This window comes from Oncorhynchus keta, chromosome 16, assembly GCF_023373465.1.
Source record: "Oncorhynchus keta strain PuntledgeMale-10-30-2019 chromosome 16, Oket_V2, whole genome shotgun sequence".
In the NCBI taxonomy this organism is placed as follows: domain Eukaryota; kingdom Metazoa; phylum Chordata; class Actinopteri; order Salmoniformes; family Salmonidae; genus Oncorhynchus; species Oncorhynchus keta.
In genome coordinates this window covers 8,717,231-8,738,268 of record NC_068436.1, presented here as the reverse complement: position 1 = coordinate 8,738,268, position 21,038 = coordinate 8,717,231, and the positions used below count along the sequence as shown (strand labels likewise).

General features: G+C 42.5%; 2 protein-coding genes across 6 annotated transcripts; both read right to left on the bottom strand.

The window, feature by feature from the left end:
- Positions 1-2,259: 2,259 nt before the first annotated feature.
- On the bottom strand, positions 2,260-6,920 carry LOC127908075 (PR domain zinc finger protein 14-like). Its single transcript, XM_052465172.1, has 3 exons — positions 5,662-6,920; positions 5,159-5,289; positions 2,260-4,969 (listed from the first exon to the last, which is right to left on the bottom strand). Exons 1-3 carry the CDS (start codon positions 5,924-5,926, stop codon positions 3,779-3,781), a joined length of 1,587 nt encoding a protein of 528 aa, XP_052321132.1. The 5' UTR covers positions 5,927-6,920; the 3' UTR covers positions 2,260-3,778.
- Positions 6,921-12,091: 5,171 nt separating this feature from the next.
- On the bottom strand, positions 12,092-20,935 carry LOC118395628 (zinc finger protein 408-like). 5 transcript variants are annotated; one of them, XM_052465178.1, is made up of 5 exons: positions 18,468-20,935; positions 17,974-18,104; positions 13,185-17,772; positions 12,640-12,748; positions 12,092-12,241 (listed from the first exon to the last, which is right to left on the bottom strand). In XM_052465178.1, exons 1-3 carry the CDS (start codon positions 18,721-18,723, stop codon positions 16,597-16,599), a joined length of 1,563 nt encoding a protein of 520 aa, XP_052321138.1. In that variant the 5' UTR covers positions 18,724-20,935; the 3' UTR covers positions 12,092-12,241; positions 12,640-12,748; positions 13,185-16,596. The 5 variants fall into 5 exon arrangements, with proteins under 5 accessions (XP_052321138.1, XP_035645400.2, XP_052321134.1 ...); XM_035789507.2 differs by having other exon boundaries at positions 12,098-12,748; positions 13,185-13,364; positions 15,591-17,772; XM_052465175.1 differs by having other exon boundaries at positions 12,099-12,241; positions 12,394-12,748.
- Positions 20,936-21,038: the final 103 nt, after the last annotated feature.

Genomic DNA, 21,038 nt, shown 5'->3' with positions numbered 1-21,038 from the left:
CAGCTTTAGCATATTTTATTTTATTTTAAATAAACTGATATTACATTTACATAAGTATTCAGACCCTTTACTCAGTACTTTGTTGAAGCACCTTTGGCAGCGATTACAGCCTCGAGTCTTCTTGGGTATGACACCACAAGCTTGGCACACCTGTATTTGGGGAGTTTCTCCCATTCTTCTCTGCATATCCTCTCGAGCTCTCAGGTTGGATGGGGAGTGTTGCCGCACAGCTATTTTCAGGTTTCTAGAGATGTTTGAACGGGTTCAAGTCTGTGCTCTTGCTTGGCCACTCAAGGACATTCAGAGACTTGTCCCGAAGCCACTCATGTGTTGTCTTGGCTGTGGGCTTAGGGTCATTGTCCTGTTGGAAGGTCAACCTTTTCCCAAATCTGAGGTCCTGAGAGCTCTGGAGCAGGGTTTCATCAAGGAACTCTCTGTACTTTGCTCCGTTAATTTTTCCCTTGATCCTGACTACTCTCCCAGTCCCTGCCGCTGAAAAACATCTCCACAGGATGATGCTGCCACCACCATTCTTCACCGTAGAGATGGTGCCAGGTTTCCTCCAGACATGACGCTTGGCATTCAGGCGAAAGAGTTCAATCTTGGTTTCATCAGACCAGAGAATTTTCTTACTCATGGTTTGAGAGTCCTTTAGGTGTCTTTTGGCAAAATACAAGCGGGCTGTCATGTGCTTTTTTACTGGGGCGTGTCTTCCGTCTGGCCACTCTACCATAAAAGCCTGACTGGTGGAGTGCTGCAGAGATGGTTGTCTTTCTGGAAGGTTCTCCCATCTCCACAGAGGAATTCTGGAGCTCTGTCAGAGTGACCATCAGGGTTCTTGGTCACCTCCCTGACCAAGGCCCTTCTCCACCGATTTCTCAGTTTGACCGAACGGCCAGCTCTAGGAAGAGCCTTGGTGGTTCCATACTTCTTCCATTTAAGAATGATGGAGGCAACTGTGTTCTTGGGGACCTTCAATGATGTAGACATTTTTGGTACCCTTCTCCAGATCTGTGCCTTGACATAATCCTGTCTAGTAGCTCTACGGACAATTCCTTCGACCTCATGGCTTGGTTTTTGCTCTGACATGTATTGTCAACTGTGGGATCTTATATAGACAGGTGTGTGCCTTTTTCAAATTCTGAACAATCAATTGAATTTGCCACAGGTGGACTCCAAGTTGAAGAAGCATCTCGAAGATGTTCAATGGAAACAGGATAAACCTGAGCTCATAGCAAAGGGGCTGAATACTTGTGTAAACAAGGTATCTGGTTTATATTTGTAATAACTTAGCAAAAATGTATTAACCTGTTTTTGCTTTGTCATTATGGGGTATTGTGTGTAGATTGAGGAAACATTTATTTAATCCATTTTAGAATAAGGCTGTAACGTAGCAAAATGTGGGAAAAGTCTCGGGGTCTGAATACTTCCCGAATGCACTGTATGGTGTCATTTCTGAACAATATGGAGTGTTGCTGGCCTTTTACTCCACCCATTCCATTGGCGGTTGAATCGCATCATGTGCACTTACTGCACTACAAGAAAACCTGCTAACCAAACAATGGTGTAAGTTATGCTCACTGAATTAAAGGGCAACGACACTCAAATAGTTACTTAGATTTTTCCCAGACCTTAAGTAATCCTGATGTGGTTTAAACATAGTTGTGAACACATAATCCAGTTTTGTTGTTTATCCCCCCCAAAAAAGTGAAAACTAGGGTAAACCTGAAAAATGGGGGAAATCCAAAACCTGGAAAAACAAAACCAAGAAAACAACTGAATTTGCAAAAAATAAATAAACTGAAGTAGATAAATGCAAAACAAATTTTAAAAGTCCCTATCGTTTTTTTGCTGTGCATGACTGCACCTTAGTGTGTGTCATCCAGAAGCACAGCACTTGGGGAAGTTGAGGTCTGGTCCAATGCACCCAAGAGAGAAATAGGTTGGGCCATCCTAGAAAAGTTTTAGTGTAATATAGTATGTCAAATTTAGCAGATACTTTTATCCAAAGCAACTTAGTCATGCATGAATACATTTCCACATATGGGTGGTGCCAGGAATCGAACCCAATATCCTGCCATTGCAGTGCACTAGCAAGATGCATGACAGGGTTATATATGATTTAAGGCATTTATTAAGCACATGTTAGTGGGTTATGTCACATTTATAAAGCATGACATAGGGTAATAGATTTGTAGTACATTTATGTAGCCTTTATAAGCTGAAAGTCATTTAAAGCGGGGGCCAATTTTCTGTACGTGTTGTCAGAGTATTTTATTTAACCTTTTTTTGCATGGGTCTAGGACCTAGGTCTCCTTTTCAAATGCGCCCTGTATAATACAACAAATATACACTTATTTATTTACAGGACCAGTCAAAAGTTTGGACACACATTCCAGGGTTTTTCTTTATTTTTACTACTTTCTACATTGTAGAATAGTGAAGACAAACTATGGAATCATGTAGTAACCAAAAAAAGTGTTAAACAAATCAAAATATATTTTGTATTTGAGATTCTTCAAAGTAGCCACCCTTTGCCTTGACAGCTTTGCACACTCTTGGCATTCTCTCGACCAGCTTCATGATGTAGTCACCTGGAATGCATTTAAATTAACAGGTATGCCTTGTTAAAAGTTCATTTGTGACATTTCTTTCCTTAATGCGTTTGAGCTAATCAGTTGTGTTGTGACAAGGTAGGGGTGGTATACAGAAGATGGACTTGGTATTTTACCAAATAGGGCTATCTCAAATAAGCAAAGAGAAACAACAGTCTGTCATTACTTTAAAATAAAGGTCAGTCAAACCTGGAAAATTTCAAGAACTTTGAACGTTTTCTTCAAGACCCAGTGTTACCTCTGTTGCAGAGTGTGCTGCCATCCTGTTAGAAGGTAACTCAAGGGCAGAATACAGAGGATAAGTTCATTAGTTACCAGCCTCAGAAATTCCAGCCCAAATAAATGCTTCAGAGTTCAAGTAGCAGACACCTTTCAACATCAACTGTTCAGAGGAGACTGTGAATCAGGCCTTCATGGTCGAATTGCTGAAAATAAACCACTACTAAAGGACACCAATAAGAAGACTTGCATGGGCCAAGAAACACGAGCAATGGACATTAGACTGGTGGAAATCTGTCATTTTGTCTGAGTCCAAATTTGAGATTATTGGCTCCTACCGCCGTGTCTGTGAGACGCAGATTTGGTGAACGGATGATCTCTGCATGTGTAGTTCCCACTGGAGCATGGAGGAAGTGGAGTGATTTATTTAGAATTCAAACCACCCTTAACCAGCATGGCTACCACAGCATTCTGCTACGATACGCCATCCCATCAGGTTTGTGCTTAGGAGGGACTATCATTTCTTTTTCAAAAGGACAATGACCCAACACACCTCCAGGCTGTGTAAGGGCTATTTGACCAAGGAGGAAAGTGATGGAGTGCTGCATCAGATGACCTGGCCTCCACAATCACCTGACCTCTAACCAATTGAGATGGTTTGGGATGAGCTGGACCGTAGAGTGAACGAAAAGCATCCAACAAGTGCTCCGCTTATGTGGGAAGTCCTTCAAGACTGTTGGAAAAGCATTCTAGGTGAAGCTGGTTGAAAGAATGCCAAAGCTGTCATCAAGGCAGAGGGCAGCTACTTTGATTTGTTGACCACTTTATGGGTTACTATATGATTCAGTGTGTGTGTGTGTGTGTATATGTATGCCTTATAACACACAATGTCTGGATGAAATATTCTCCCCAGCAATATTTAACACGGAAATCTATATATGCCTTCAGGAGAATGGCCTCTCTCCCGTGTGGATCTTCAGGTGCATCTTCAGCTGGTGCTGGCGGGAGAACCTCTTCTCACACAGCTGGCAGCAGAAGGGTTTCTCCCCTGTGTGGACCCTCTGGTGCCTCTTCAGGTCGCCAGCCTGGGCAAAGCGCATTTGACACTGGGTACAGCTGAAGGGCTTCACCCCTGTGTGGACCCTCTGGTGCCTCTTCAGGTGGCCAGCCTGAGCAAAGCGCATATGACACTGGGTACAGCTAAAGGGTTTCACCCCTGTGTGGATCCTCTGGTGGATCTCTACCTTCTGGGTGCAGCTGAAGGCTTTGTTACAGAACATGCAGAGGAACCGTTTCTCTTTACTACTGCCTGATGTGGCTCCCTCTCCCTGAGTCTGGACTCTAGCCTTGTCGTTTGAGTTCAATACCTGATCGAAAAGAACACGGCCTTGTAAATCGGAAGGCGCCATCGACGTGGACACTGGGCCGCGATCCCTGAGCGCGTGTAAAGGGGAGTGGGTCGGGACATTTAGATTGGTCTTTAAACTGTAATCTAAGAAATCTCTGCCCTGTGAGAATCCATCTCCTAGGTGACAAGCTGCATTCCATGTGGGAGGAAAGTCGCCCTCCACTTTCACAGTCACTTCATCTTCGACCAGACCTTCCCCTTTCTTATCTAGGCACCCCTCAGAGTATACACTACTACTGTATCGGTTCCAGTCCCCTCTAGACGGATCAGCCTGTCTCTCTAAACCCATGGATATGTTGCCAGGATCCATCTCTGTAGGGTAAGAGAAAGATAGATAATTGCCAGTTTCTAACGCGTCACCTGAGACCCGATGGGAATGAACCAGGCTTCGGTTACCATAAAGTAAATACTCTGAGCCGGGAGCAGGAGGACAGCCCAGTCTCCCCAGTCCCAGACTCTCTGGGTCTGACCCGTCGTCAGATCCTGTGTGTAAAGGCCTGTGTGTTATAGTTGAAGTCTTGTTGTCCGTCCCTGACTTGAGGACGGAGTTCAGCGTTCCACTGACCTCCGTCATGCTGCGTCGGGAGCTGGGCTGCACTAGGGTGGTGGCGGGGTCCTCCATGGCTACAGCTGCACCAGACTGAATGTCTCTGCTGTGCTGTGGGTCCTCCTCTCCTTCAGTCCTCTCCTGCTTGACCCCAGGACCTGCAGCCGTGGCATCTGCAGACTGACACAAGAAGAGAGGAAGTTATTACCGGCACAGTAGTTGAATTGGATAACAATGTCGTAAGGAAGTCTCACAAGCTCAACTATGGCAGAATAATATGTATGTACACGTAAGCAAGTCAGTAGCTGAGGGGAGCCTTTCTGAAATAAACAGTCCACATTTGATGTACTGTAATACTATTACACTAACCTCTATCACGATAACATGCTGGGTTGAGGTTCCACTCCCCTCATCAACAGTGATTGGTTGGTCATCGCTCCATGTATTGTGTCCTGCTGGCTTCACAAAGCTCCTGTGGCCTCCAGTGAGATGTCCTTCACCTGAAAGAGCGATTGGGGGGGAAAGAGGTGGTAAGGTACTGTCAAGTCTCAATGCTATATTGCACACACTATTGACAGTTTTGATACTGTCTAGAATTGGCAAGGATGGAAGGTAACACTTTGCAAAACTTATTGATATACTATGTATTGATCGATTTATATTGCATGCATCATTATTTTTAATTAGTAAATAATAGTAAATGCTGTAAATCAATATGTTTAGAATATGATTGTGTTTTTGTGCAAGATGGCAAAGTAATTAGGGGAATTATTGCATACTATCCAAAAACAGACCAAGACCCATTTCTGGTTAACGCCTTTAAAGTCACACATGAGCAGAGGAGAGTAGTCTCGGCCTAATGCTAAATGTACCTCTTGCCATTCCTCTATATCGGTCGAGGATCTTGACACTTCTGGGACGACTGGCGACGACGCGCTCCCGTGCCACCTTCAGTTCCAGTAGCTGTAGTTTTCTCCTCAATGTCCTGTTTTCTTTTCGGCTTTGAGTTATTTCCAAACGAAACACTGCATAGTCGTCGTCTACAAGTTGACATATATCTGCCACGGCTGCACTCGCTAACACCTCCATGATGGAGGCTATTTGAGTGTGAAAAACCATTACGTTACAGTTAGCCATTGTTAGCTAACGTTAGCAGCTAGCTATCGTTACCTAGATAAATCCTGACTCCAACGCGAATTATGTGATTATGTCCCTTTAAATTAGTCATATTTTGATTTCCAGTGTGTTAATAAACGACTAAAAACACTAACGTGGAACTGTCCTTTGTCACGTCCGTTTACGTCTTATTCTTTGGTGTCATGGCGTTCACACATTTTGTTTGTGCATCCCGCCACCTACTGTGCGGTAGTGTGTTGTCGATCACCTAACATTTTGTGATACAAAAATAAAAAGGAAAACATTGCACCACCAACTATTCCTACACCTATATACCAATATTTAATTTAAAAGATCCCATTCCACTACTTTGACCCTAACTGATCCTACACTAGGCCAGCGGCCTGGGAGGACAGGAGGGATTCTCATTCAACACACCTAACTCTTCTGCTGTAAAACAGTACAACCAAGTATTTCAATGCAGCTGCCACCACAGCATCTATGCTTTTATGTTCCAATTCTGCGGTACAGTTGATAACCATGGCTATGAATACTAAGAAGCCAACCTCATTGAAGCACAAATTCGTATCACTGTATTGGCCAAGGCCTACTACTCACCCTTGACCCATCATCCTCTACTCTCTTCACTGCCTCAACATATGACACTTTCTGTTCTACTTTGACCCTGGCAACCTCAACCGGTCTTTCTTGCACCAGGCACTTCTGATTTACAGCAACATGGGCACCCCCACAATTGACCGCTTCTTTTCCCACCAATACTACATATTCGTTTTGCCCATGACCACCTGCACACTTCACATCTCGATATCTCCATTCTACACACTGCTGCAACCATAAGCTTAGCATCTGAAACACCTTAGTGGGTTCCAGTGGTGCTACCCTACAGAGTGCTGTTGAGGCTACTGTAACATTCATTGCAAAACAGCATTTGAATCAGTTCTTTAGTGATATTTAGTATAGTTTAATCTGAAAAGTTAAACTTTTTAAATGTTTCAATATTTACATTAAGAATTTCACTGAATTTAATTAGGAAATTCACAGTCCTGAATTCCTGCAGTAAGCATGCCAATTGCACGCTCCCTCAAAACATGACATTATGGTATTGTGTTGTGTGACAAAACACATTTTGTAAGTCACTCTGGATAAGAGCGTCTGCTAAATGACTTAAATGTAAATGTGTAATGATCACGCTTTTTAATCAGCTTCTTGATCTGCCACACCTGTCAGGTGGCTGGATTACGTTGGCAAATGAGTTGTAAACACATTTGTGCATCAACATGTTGCGTTTATATTTTTGTTCAGTATACAGTACCAGTCAAAGTTTGGACACACATACTCATTCAATTTTCTACATTGTATAATAATAGTTGGGACATCACAACTATGAAATAACACATGGAATCATGTAGTAACCAAAAAGTGTTTAACAAATCAAAATATATTATATTTTTGAGTTTCTTCAAAGTAGTCACCCTTTGCCATAATGACAGCTTTGCACACTCTTGGCGTTCTCTCAACCAGCTTCACCTGGAATGCTTTTCCAACCGTCTTTGAAGGAGTTCCCACATATGCTGAGCACTTGTTGGCTGCTTTTCCTTAATTCTGTGCTCGAACTCATCCCAAACCATCTCAATTGGGTTGAGGTCGGGTGATTGTGGAGGCCAGTTTATCTGATGCAGCACTCTATCACTCTCATTCTTGGTCAAATAGCCCTTACACAGCCTGGAGGTGGTGGGTCATTGTCCTGTTGGGGGGTAAAAAATGATAGTCCCACTAAGCACAAACCAGATGGGATGGCGTATCGCTGCAGAATGCTGAGGTAGCCATGCTGGTTAAGTGTGCCTTGAATTCTAAATAAATCACTGACCGTACCACCAGCAAAGCACCCCCACACATGATTCCATATGTGTTATTTCATAGTTTTAAGGTCTTCACTGTTCATCTACAATAAAGGCATTGTAAACTTCTGACCCACTTGAATTGTGATACAGTGAATTATAAGTGAAATAATCTGTTTGTAAACAATTGTTGGAAAAATTACTTGTGTCATGCACAAAGTAGATGTCCTAACCGACTTGCCAAAACAATAGTTAGTTATCAAGAAATGGTTGAAAAGTGATGTTAATGACTCCAACCTAAGTGTATGTAAATTCCAACTTCAACTGTATTATACATGAAGTGTGAAACATTACGTGAAGATTATATAGAGATGCAATCAATGTGATGTGAGGGGAGATTCTCCATATAATCAATAAAAGGTTGCAAAATTCTGTAAAATGTCTCCAAATTATTCCTCAAGCATTAAGTCATTTTCTTCAGTGGGATACAACTGTTAACTTCCGATAGCCACATTGCAACTGGTTTCTTGGCATTCGCTAGCAATTTTTCTGTTAGCTTTATAGTATGGCTTTGCCTAAGATTGGTGTTAGTAAAGTTACCCAGTAGACAGACCTCAGGGTCTAAAGGGAATACAGCCCTATGAATTGAGGATATGGTATCGCATACCCCCTGCCAGAAACTGTGTAGTTTTGAACACTGCCAAGTGGAATGGAGGAATGTTCCTTCATCTGTGCCACATCTAAAACATAGGGAGGATATATCTGGGTTGAACTTGTGCAGTCTAGATGGGGTGATATAGAGCTGATGGAGGAAATTCAACTGGATCAGTCTGTACCTGGAGTTCAATGTGGCTGTAACACCACCCCTGCATAGGTCACTCCATAGTCCCTCACCAAGATTAATACCCAGAGCTTTTCCCCATCTAAATTCGTGGTTTATCTCGCTCAGGCAGTGGTAGTCCTGACATAAGAGCATCGTAAACACGGGAAATGGTCTTAAACAATGGTTGGTCTGCTTGGCAGAGTAGTTCAATAGGTAGTTGTCGGTAACTAAAGAAGTCCTTGTTAGACACGTGGTATTTCTGTTACAGCTGTTCGAAGGACATAAGAATTCCCTCCTCATAACAATGTTCCAGAAGAGTGATACCCTTATCAGACCATGGTCTAAAGTTACTATTCTGGAAAAACATAGGAATCTAACGATTGGTCCATAAAGAGGTTTTAGGGGAAAGAAATCCCTCGTCTGAATGTATATTTAAAGGGTTGTCTGTGATAGTTTGTAAAGATTTCATGTCCCATTTGTAAAACAATTCTGCCCCAGTGTCCTCATGTACTGTTCAACGTTCAACCATGAGGGAGAAGGACCATTGTCAAACCTCTGAGCCAGAAATCTAGAGGAAACTAGGAAGGAAGGAAACTTATGCTTAGGAAACTTATGCTTGATGGTATGGAGATCAAAGACAGACAACGGTAAGATTTCGCTTTTATCAAAATTGACCTTATATCCAGAGAAATAACTAGAAGGGGTTCTGTAAGTGAGAGTGGGATTGTTCTGGGTTTGTTAGAAATAAGATGAGGTCATCCGCAAAAAGTGATAATTTATGGGTATGGGGGCCCACCTCAAAGCCATGTATGTCAGGGCACATTCTAATGGCCTCAGCCAACGGTTCGATGGCGAGGGTGAAGAGGTGGGGGCTAATTGGGCAATCTTGTCTGTTCCTCCTATAGAGAGGTAAAGAGGAGGAAGTAATCCCATTGATGCAATCCTGGCTTTAGGATATTTGTAGAGTGATTTGATCAAATTTACAAACACGGTGCCGAAACCAAACTTTTCCAAGACGCGAAAGAGATATGGCCATTCGACCCGATCAAAAGCCTTTTCCGGCGTCGAGGAAGACTGCGACAGTAGGTATTTTTGTTTTTGTCAGCAGGGTGAATTATATTTTAAAAACAGGATCATCTTAATTATGAAGCCAGTCTGATCTGGGTTGACCAACAGGGGGAGACATGACTCCCATCTCTTAGATACCAGTTTACAATCTGTATTAAAGGAGAGAGATTGGTCTTTAGGAGGCGTACTTTAGCGGGTGTTTCCTATTTCTTGTGAATTAGTAATCTCAGTAATCACAGATTGAGAGAGACTCTGGAAAGCAGTTGTCCTCCCAGGCTTTTATAAGTACCTCCATAAGGTAGGGTACCAAGAGCTCCCTAAATTCTTTATAGAACTCTGGAGGGAAGCCATCCTCCCCAGGAGATTTTTTAGAAGGTAAATATTTAATGGCCTCCAACAATTCAGACAGGCATGTGAGGTTGAGAGAGGAGAGAAGAGAGTTGATCTCTGAAAGATCATAGCTTGATTGGGACGTGTAGAGGTCCTCGTCATATTTCTTAAGTATCATTAATTTCAGTAGGGTCGAATGATATCTCATTAGTAAGAGTTTCTATTGCATTTACTTTCCTCTGCTCTCAGTTGCCATGCCAATACTTGGTGTGCTTTCTCTCCAAACTCATAGTAATGCTGTTTTGATTTAGTGATGGCCCTCTCTGCTTGATATGTGTTCTGAGTATTATATCTCAATTTTTAATTTACCAAAAGCCCGTATAGATCTTTAGTCGGGCCTCTTTGGTAGGTTCTCTCTAGCGCAGAGATTTCAGATAAAAGGACATTCAGTTCCGCACCGTGTTTTCTCTTCGACCCTTTAGTATAGGAAATGATTTGTCCCCTCAGATAGGCTTTCAATGCGTCCCAAAGACTGAAACTGTCAGGAGTGGAGGGTTTGTTTGTCAAAGTAAAAATATTGATCTGCTCTTTGATGAATGCACAAACTTCAGGAGTGTAGAATATAGTCTCCATCTATATGCTCCATTTACCTTGGTGGGAATGGAGATTGATAATACCAGAGGAGAAGGGTCACGAAGCAATCTGGGGAGATAATCGGTATCTAACACTATGAAACAGTTGGGTTGATAGCGAAAAGTTGTGGGTGTGTGTTGTGTGAATAAAAACAATAGTCCCTATCCTGTGGGTGCATCGGTCTCCAGATGACTAGTAAATTGAATGACCAGGTGAGCTTGGCGGCTTTGATAAGAGGTGAGGGTTTATCAGATGACCTGTCAAGAACTGTATCTAAACAAAAATGTAAATCTCCTCCAGCCAGTAGCCAACCTGGTGGTGCTTGAGCAACCTGAAGGAAGACATTCTGAATAAACATATGGTCATCGAAGTCAGGAGCATAAATATTCAATAGACTGAATACATATGCACCAAAACAAAACTGCCTGAGGGATCAGATATGGTGTTGCTGCGTTTACTTATCAAAATTGCAGTTCCTCTTCCTGCTTTGGAGTTAAAAGACGACGCAAAAACTTGTCCTACCCAATCCCTCTTTCATTTATTGTGTAAAAGCAGCAGACTCAAACTAACATTGAAAAACAAGTCACATTATTAAACAAAACAATGTAAATAACCAAGAAACACAAGGAAAAAGTGTCACTTTGTAGACTTTATAGTAAATTAGACAAACTTTTATGCCTGTGCGCAGCGCCTCCAAAAATGAATCTATCAGAGTAGTGCACAAAGCTCCCCAGCCAGGCAGTGTTGCGTCGCGAGGTGGGATATAGATTCGCATTTCTTTTAGCAGATATGAAACAAAGACAGAAGTACTTTGAAAACAGCCACTGCAGCATTTTTCTGCTATAAAGCAACTCACATTTGCTCATACTTGACATTTTACCTATTTTTATTTGCAAATGAGAATGTAATGCTGAATGTAGAGCCCTGCAGATTGACCACCCGCCCAAGTGGCTAGTGAAATAGACATTCGGCTGGTATTAATTGTATGCCCTGCCCAAGACACTTCACGTGATAACTAATAATATGTCAGATAAAGAATGGTTGCAAGATATCCCCTGTGTACATCTCAAGTCACACTGCTATGATTTCTCCCAATTGGGGACAATCCTGTCTGATAAGGTTAGTCAGGAAGTAAAAGCTCTTGTAACATAGTTTGCACTTGAAGGGCTTCTCCTTGGTGTGAACGGCCTGGTGCATCTTTACATACAGTGGGGCAAAAAAGTATTTAGTCAGCCACCAATTGTGCAAGTTCTACCACTTAAAAAGATGAGAGGCCTGTAATTTATCATCAGTAGCCGAATCTGTGTCTGTTCTCTCCTGCCGCATATGGACACCTCCCCGTCCCCGCAGACCAAATCTATGCCTCTCCCAGGTCTCAGCCAGTCTGTTGTCATAGAGACCAGTCCAGGTGTTGATTCTTGCACAACTGTGTTTCTGGTTATTTAAAATTGTTGTTCCCCAGCCCAGTGTTGAGGATGCTGTCCCATCGACTGACCTCCACTATGTCGCCTCTGGTCCTGGCCTGCTCAGTGATGATGTCCAGTGGGACCTTGGCTCCACTGGTTTGGGTCTGGGAATCCAAGATGGCCGCCCAGTCTCCTCTGTTAGCCTCCAGCCAACCACCTGTAGGAGGAGGTTACAAAATAGACTTTACAAACATGGCAGAGAAAACTCTACATATGGAACTTGTGAGTCAATTACCTGGTCAAGTTCATACATTATAAATTGAGGGACTACTATGAGTACTATGCAAACTTGTTAGTTGATTTGATTACCCGACACTTTTTAATGGTTTGAAAATTCAAAAGGCATGGTCCCACACTTAAGACAAAATGAATAAAGACCAGGCGCCGTATCCACAAAGAGTCTCAAAGTAGGAAATTGCCAGCAGCTCTGCATAGGGCTACCAGCCATAACATCATCTGGCTCAGAGGATCTTCCCTTGGCGACGAGACCATTCCCCAAACAATTTAATGAAATGTCATATTGCATTCTGTCGCTGTTGCTCATTCAGCCTGTACTTGATTGAAGTCTTGTTGACCTCCATGACCATGTTCCCCAAGACCCTCCTCACATCCACATCTGCTCTGGACCCTCCTTCACCAGCAGCACCTCTGGACCCTCCTCCTCCTGGAAGAGAGGTGACACAGATTACACAGACATACACTCCCTCAGATAATAAAACACACTTTCAACATGGAGTGTTTACCCATCCCCACTACTTTTCAGTCCTATACTGTTACAGAACTTTGTTGTTGTTACACCCATCACGATGGACATAAATATATATATATATTTATCTACTATGTCATCATCAGACAAACCTGGCTAAACTATTTTGACGTGTACAGTAGGTGTTTGTTAGTGTGTGGGTATGTGTAGGTATATTTAGTAAGTGTATATTGGTTAAAGAGCTGTTGTATGTATGCAGAACAGGGTGAGATCAGATGTGATGTATACTAAAGAAAGTCTCAATGAAAGTCTTAGAATAAAAATTACCATTTTGTTTTTAAACATAAACAAGAGTTAATTGCACCATATGAAAACCACACGTCTCTCTGCGTACCTGGCAAACATCTCTGCTTGTATGTTGGCCCACAACCTCGACAAGACGGAGCTGCTCTTCCTCTCTGGGAAAGCCTGCCTGCTCCAAGACATCTCTCCATCATGGATGATAACTCCACGGTGTCCCCCTCCCAGATTGCAAAGAACCTTGGCGTGACCCTGGACAACACCCTGTCATTCTCTGCAAACATCAAAGCAGTGACTCGCTCCTGCAGGTTCATGCTCTACAACATCCGTAGAGTACAACCCTACCTCACACAGGTAGTGTCGCAGTTCCTAATCCAGGCTCTTTTCATCTCCCATCTAGACTACTGCAACTCTCTGTTGGGGCGGCAGGGTAGCCTAGTGGTTAGAGCGTTGGACTAGTAACCGGAAGGTTGCAATTTCAAATCCCCGAGCTGACAAAGTACTAATCAAAGCTGACGGCTGTTCCTAGGCCGTCATTGAAAATAAGAATTGGTTCTTAATTAACTTGCCAAGTTAAATAAATGTAAAATAAAAAAATATTAAAAAAGCCATGCAACTTATCTAGAACGCTGCAGCCCGTTTGGTGTTCAACCTTCCTAAGTTCTCCCATTTCACCCCGCTCCTCCACACACTCCACTGGCTTCAAATCAAAGCTCACATCCACTATAAGATCAAGGTGCTTGCCTACGGAGCAGCACGGGGATTTTCCCCTCCCTACCTTCAGGCTATGCTCAAACCCTACACCCCAACCAGAGTACTGCCACCTTTGGCCTCTTGGCAGTCCCACGCCAACAGGTCGGTCAACTCAAGCTCAGCCCAGTGAAAGCTCTTCTCAGTCCTGGCAACCCAGGACCGAGGACTTAAATGTATCCCACGTCTTTTCTCTTTTCCTACTAGCACTGACTTTGCGGATACCTACTTTATTGAGGGAAAATGTACCCATTACAATGAGTGTCTACTAAATTACTAAAATGTCAAATGTACTGTCTCAACTAAACATCTGGATGAATTTGATAAACTGAAAAATATTTTATAGTTAATCAGAAGTAATGAAATAGGAATTTGTGAACATTATATAACCTACACAGTTAAGCATAATATGTAACATACTTTTTAGGCTTAAATATGCCTTATACACGGACTATTCCAAACATTAGGAACACCCTCCGAATATTGAGTTGCAACTAGAGGTCGACCGATTAATCGGAATGGCCGATTAATTAGGGCCGATTTCAAGTTTTCATAACAATCGGAATTCGGTGTGTTAACTGCCTCGTTCAGAGGCAGAATGACAGATTTTTACCTTGGCAGCTCGGGGGATTCAATCTTGCAACCTTACAGTTAACTAGTCCAACGCTCAAACCACCTGCCTCTCACTGCACTCCACGAGGAGACTGCCTATTACGTGAATGCAGTAAGCCAAGGTAAGTTGCTAGCTAGCATTAAACTTATCTTATAAAAAACAATCAATCATAATCACTAGTTAACTACACATGGTTGATGATATTACTAGTTTATCTAGCGTGTCCTGCGTTGCATATAATCGATGCAGTGTGTATCGTTGCTTCAATGTGTACCTAACCATAAACATCAATACCTTTCTTAAAATCAATACACAGAAGTATATATTTTTAAACCTGCATATTTAGCTAAAAGAACACCAGGTTAGCAGGCAATATAAACCAGGTGAAATTGTGTCACTTCTCTTGCAATCATTGCACTCAGAGTCAGTGTATATGCAACAGTTTGGGCCGCCTAATTTGCCAGAATTTTGCGAAATTATGACATAACATTGAAGGTTGTGCAATGTAACAGGAATATTTAGATTTATGGATGCCACCCGTTAGATAAAATACAGAACGGTTCCGCATTTCACTAAAAGAATAAACGTCTTGTTTTCGAGATGACAGTTTCCGGATTCGACCATATTAATGACCTATGGCTCGTATGTCTGTGTGTTATCATGTTATAACTAAGTCTATGATTTGATAGAGCAGTCTGAGCGATGGTAGGCACCAGCAGGCTCGTAAGCATTCATTCAAACAGCACTTTAGTGCATTTGCCAGCAGCTGTTTATGACTTCAAGCCTATCAACTCCCGAGATTAGGCTGGTGTAACCGATGTGAAATGGCTAGCTAGTTAGCGGGATGCACGCTAATAGCGTTTCAAACGTCACTCGCTCTGAGACTTGGAGTGGTTGTTCCCCTTGCTCTGCATGGGCCGCGGCTTTTGTGGAGCGATGGGTAACGCTGCTTCGGGGGTGGCTGTTGTCATTGTGTTCCTGGTTCGAGCGAGGAGAGGGATGGAAGCTATACTGTTACACTGGCAATACTAAAGTGCCTATAAGAACATCCAATAGTCAAAGGTTAATGAAATACAAATGGTATAGAGAGAAATAGTCCTATAATTCCTATAATAACTACAACCTAAAACTTCTTACCTGGGAATATTGAAGACTCATGTTAAAAGGAACCACCAGCTTTCATTTGTTCTCATGTTCTGCACAAGGAACTTAAACGTTAGCTTTCTTACATGGCACATATTGCACTTTTACTTTCTTCTCCAACACTTTGTTTTTGCATTATTTAAACCAAATTGAACATGTTTCATTATTTCGTTGAGGTTAAATAGATTCTATTGATGTATTAAGTTAAAATAAGTGTTCATTCAGTATTGTTGTAATTCATTATTACAAATACATTTTTTTCATTTTAAATTGTCTGATTAATTGGTATTGGCTTTTTCTGGTCCTCCAATAATCGGTATCGGTGTTGAAAAATCCTAATCGGTCGACCTCTAGTTGCAACCCCCCCTTTGCCTTCAGAACAGCCTCAATTAATCAGGGCATCAATAGTATTTAAAAGGGATGCTGGCCCATGTTGACTACAATGCTTCCCACAGTTGTGTCAAGTTGGTTGGGTGTCCTTTTGGTGTCTGACCATTATTGATACGCACTGGAAATTGTTGATCGTGAAAAACCCAACAGTGGTGCAATTCTCAACATAAACCGGTGCGCCTGTCACCGACTACCATACCCCGTTCAAAGGCTCTTAAATGTTGCCCATTCACCCTCTGAATGGCCCACATACACAATCAATTTCTCAATTGTCCCAAGGTTTAAAAATCCTTGTTTAACCCGTCTCCTCCCCTTCATCTACACTGATTGAAGTGGATTTAATAAGTGACATCAATAAGTGATCAAAGTCTTCAGCTAGTCAGTCTATGTCACGGAAAAAGCAGAGGTTCTTAATGTTTAGTATACTCAGTGTTTATCACACTGAATGCAATATTCTACCCAGGAATATTAAACACTGAAATCGGTTACTCTCGTTATTCCAAATGCATCTGTGGGTCTTTTCTGTTGACAACAATTACAATTCATTTGTATTTAATGCAGGGTTTGATCTAAAGTCAGATGGTATCGAGTGGAATGGTGACTTTCTATGTTATAGAGTAGAATGGTTTTTCTCCTGGTGTATCCGGAGGTAGCTTCTCTCTGAGAACCTCTTCCTGCAGTGTGCACAAGCGAACGGCCTTTCTCCCGTGTGGACCTTCAGGTGCCTCTTCAGCTGGTGCTGGCGGGAGAACCTCTTCTCACACTGGGGGCAGCTGTATGGTTTCTCCCCTGTGTGGACCATCTGGTGCCTCTTCAGATCACCAGCCTGGGCGAAGCACATATAACACTGGGTACAGCTGAAGGGTTTCTCCCCTGTGTGGACCCTCTGGTGGATCTCCACCTTCTGGGGGCAGCTGAAGCCTTTGTTACAGAACATGCAGAGGAACCGTTTCTCTTTACTATTGCCTGATGTTGCTCCCCCTCCCTGAGCCTGGGCTCTAACCCTGTCGATTGAGTTCAAAACCTGATCGAAAAGGACGTGGCCATGTGAATCAGGAGGCCCCATCGATGTAGATACTGGGTCGCGATCCCTGAGCGTGTGTAAAGGTGAGTGGGTGACAAAATGTTGATTTGTCTCTGAACTTCCCCTGTAATCTAAGAAATCTCTGCCCTGTGAGTGTCCGACTCCTAGGCGACTATCTGCATTCCATGTGGGAGGAGCGTGGCCCTCCACTTTCACCTCATCTACCACTATAACCTCCTCTTTCTTATCTAGGCACCCTTCAGAGTATACAGTACTACTGTACTGGTTCCAGTCCCCTCTAGACAGATCAGTCTGTGTCTCTAAACCCAAGGTCATGTTGTCAGGGTCCATCTCTGTAGCGTAAGAACAAGACAGATCAACCCCAGTGTCTAAAGCATCATCATCACCATGGGAATGAACCGTCCTCTGGCTCTGTTGAAATACCGGGAAGTACTCTGAGCTGGGAGCGGGAGCAGGAGGACAGATCAGTGGCACCAGTCTCTCTGGGTCAGATCCTGGGTGTAAGAGCCTGTGTGTTACAGTTGAAGACTCTGTTTCTGTTTCTGACTTCAGGGTGGCTTTCGGCATTCCACTGACCTCTGTGATGCTGCGTCGGGTCCTGGGCGGCGCTGGGGCGATGGTGGGGTCCTTTGTGGCTACAGGATGAGCTCCAGTCTGGATGTCGCTTCTTTGCCGTGTTTCCACCTCTCCTTCAGTCTTCTCCAGCTTGACCCCAGGACCTGTAGCCTCTGCATCTGCAGACTGACCAAAATATAGGAGGTTATTACCGGTACATGAGTAGAATTGGATAACAATGTCGTAGGGAAGTCTCACAACACAAGCTCCCCTATGGAAGATAAATTAGGATGCAAGTGAATAGCTGAGTGGAGCCTTTCTGAATTAAACAGGCCACATTTGATTACAAAGTAACTGTAATTTTTTATGCAACACTATTAAACTAACCTCTATCACGATAACGTGCTGGGTTGAGGTTCCACTACCCTCATCAACAGTGATCGGTTGGTCATCTCTCCATGTATGGTGTACCGCTGGCTTCACAAAGCTCCTGTGGCCTCCAGTGAGATTTCCTTCACCTGAGAGAGTGATTGGGGGAAATAGGTCTTTAGCTACTATCAATGCTCAACTGTATATTGTACACTATTTACCGTTTTAATACTGTCTAGAATTGGCATGGATGTAAGGTAACACTTCTCATTACTTATTGATATACTATTTACAGGTCACTAGATTGTGCCATGCATCACATTGTTGTCATTAAGTGAACAGGAAATACAGCAAAAAAAAGTTGGTAGAATAAGATAACTAAGTAATCAGGGGAATTATTGCATACTATTCAAAAACTGACCAAGAACCAATTCTGGGTAACATCTGAACAAATGTGCAGAGGTGAACGGGGCGACAGGCACTGAGCAACATATTTGAATGGAAAAATATACCTCTTGACATTCTGTATCCGTCGACGATCTTGACACTACTGGGACGACTGACGAGGACGCGCTCTCGTGCCACCTTCAGTTCGAGTAGCTGTAGTTTCCTTCGCAATGCCCCGTTTTCTTTCTGGCTTTGAGAAATTTCCAAACGAAACACTGCATAGTCGTCTTCTACGAGTTTACAGATGTCTGCCACGGCTGCATTTGCTAGCACCTCCAAGATCGAGGCAATTTGAGTGTGAAAAACCATACAGTTATCCATTGTTAGCACCTAGCTAGCTAGGGTTACCTAGATACCATCTGTCAATCAAGTCCTGTCTCCAACGCGAATTAAACAATACCCGGGGTACGTATGCGATGCTGTGCAGTTAAACGTCATAATTTGAGTCCTATGGTGTTCAGAAAAGGTCTAAATAAAAACCGTAAAAACGCTAACGTGGAAATTGTTGTTGGCCACTGTTCATTTCCGTTTAAACTATGATGCCAGCCAATAACACCCTCTCCCTTCAGTGTAAAGGGTGTGGCTAAATGAAAAGTTGTGCGCGCTGCTCTTTGAACTACGGTACTGTTTATGTAAACTACCAGTGTTTCCCAAACCTGGTCCTCGAGTACCCCAACAGTACACATTTTTATTGTAGCCCCGGACAAACACACCCCATTCAATTTATTGAGGGTTTGATGATTAGTTGACAAGTTGAATCAGGTGTGCTTGTCCAGGGGTACTCGAGGAACAGGGTTGGGAACAGTAGGAGATACATAACAATAACTCACATAACAGATATAGATTAAAGTTGATAGAGGAGCACAAACAAATATCTGATTAGCGGTAACTCCCTACTTACTACCCAGTGACTTTGGAAGGGCTATAGGGAAAAGGGCCACAGTAGGGGTTGTTGACAGTTACTGTAGGTCCAACAGAGGAAAGTGGAAGGTGCAATTTTTTAAATGATAAAACAAGCAGTCTTTAAAAAAAGCCATTAAAGTTGACGTTCCTAAACAGACTTCCCACAGTCACTGACACCTGTCATTCAATGGGCATCACACGTAATGAGTCCAAACTTTTCACAAAACTGGACAAAAAATAACTTTCAATATATACAGAAAAAGGGAGAACGTCTTGACAGTTTCGCTGCTCTCAAACGTGATATTTCATAAAACATGATATGCCGCTGGCGAAATCGATACCATAGCCAACATGAGTTACCACTGCTGGGCGATTTTGGAAGTTTGGCGCACATTTTTATTCTTTATAATTCATCCACTTGACAGGTGTGGCATATCAAGAAGCAGAGTATTTCTTCCTTATACGAACTGTCACTCAGTAAAAATCTTAAGACATTTTTGCATGTTGCGTTTATATTTTTGAGATATACTGAACAAAAACGCAACCATTTCAAATATTCTACCGAGTTACAGTTTATATTAAATAGATTCATTAGGTCATGTGAAATCTATGGATTTCACATCACTGGGAATACAGACATGCATCTGTTGGTTACAGATACATTTAAGGTAATGTATTCTCATTCTTTGAAAAAGCCTTCTAAACCTCTTAATAGCACAACACTTATCCAAGTCCGATGTGTGACAAGATGGGGAAAAAAATGGGACGAGACAAACTAAGGCAACTCCAAATTGTGCATTTTTAAGGCGTAATGAGATGTATATAAACAGCCATTTCTGCACCGGAAACCAGGATCAGTATCAGGTCTTTGCGCTTGTTGTGACATTGGTGAATGCCGAATCCTTAAAGACAAACTTATTTAAACACTTCGTTGGGCCTTATGAAAAGCCTACATTATTTAATAATTTACCTATGTATTTTTGGCAATAGGATAAGCTTTCAAATGATGCCCACCTGACCCAGATTGCGATCTATAATTAACTGTTTTTGGATTGCGTAAACAGTGATGTGGTCGTGGGGCTTTAGGGCTGTGTTCCAAGCTTCAGTTACTACCATGGTTATGCATATGCGTCTCATATATCTTCTGGTAGAAATAGTTCCATTTATCGCCAAACATTTACATGCGCACTAATATCCCGTTATTTTTCGAAGATACTCAAGTATTGTGTTTTTGAGTTGAGGCATATAAATATCACGTCCCGTTTACAATATCCCGGATAAACTCGTATCCCGATTATGAGAAATCCGGCTATGGTTTATGTTGATTTTAGACGGGATACAGTGGCATGTAAAATCTTATGCCGTTTAATGTTTTTTTTCGCGGTCTGCCAGGCTGAGTTTCACATAGTAGGCTGTCATGGGTGTTTTTCATCTGCTTGTCTACAGTTAGATACATGAAGCTTCTCTTGCCATGACTTGTTGCCTTAGAAGACTAAATACAACTATACTCACCAGAATAATGGCATAAATCGAATGAATGCATCACTGTTAGCCTAGGTTAATATAGTTGACACCGGTAAAGTTGTCTTTTCGACTTCAGCTTCGCTCGCGGAGCAAGGGGGTTTAGGGACCTGTGGAGAAAACTCAATTCCAAAATAGTGAAAAGATTGTGCCTGTGCAAAATGTCATCAGTAAAGTGGTTTTGTTTTGAGCCTCAAAATTTTTTGCTAAAA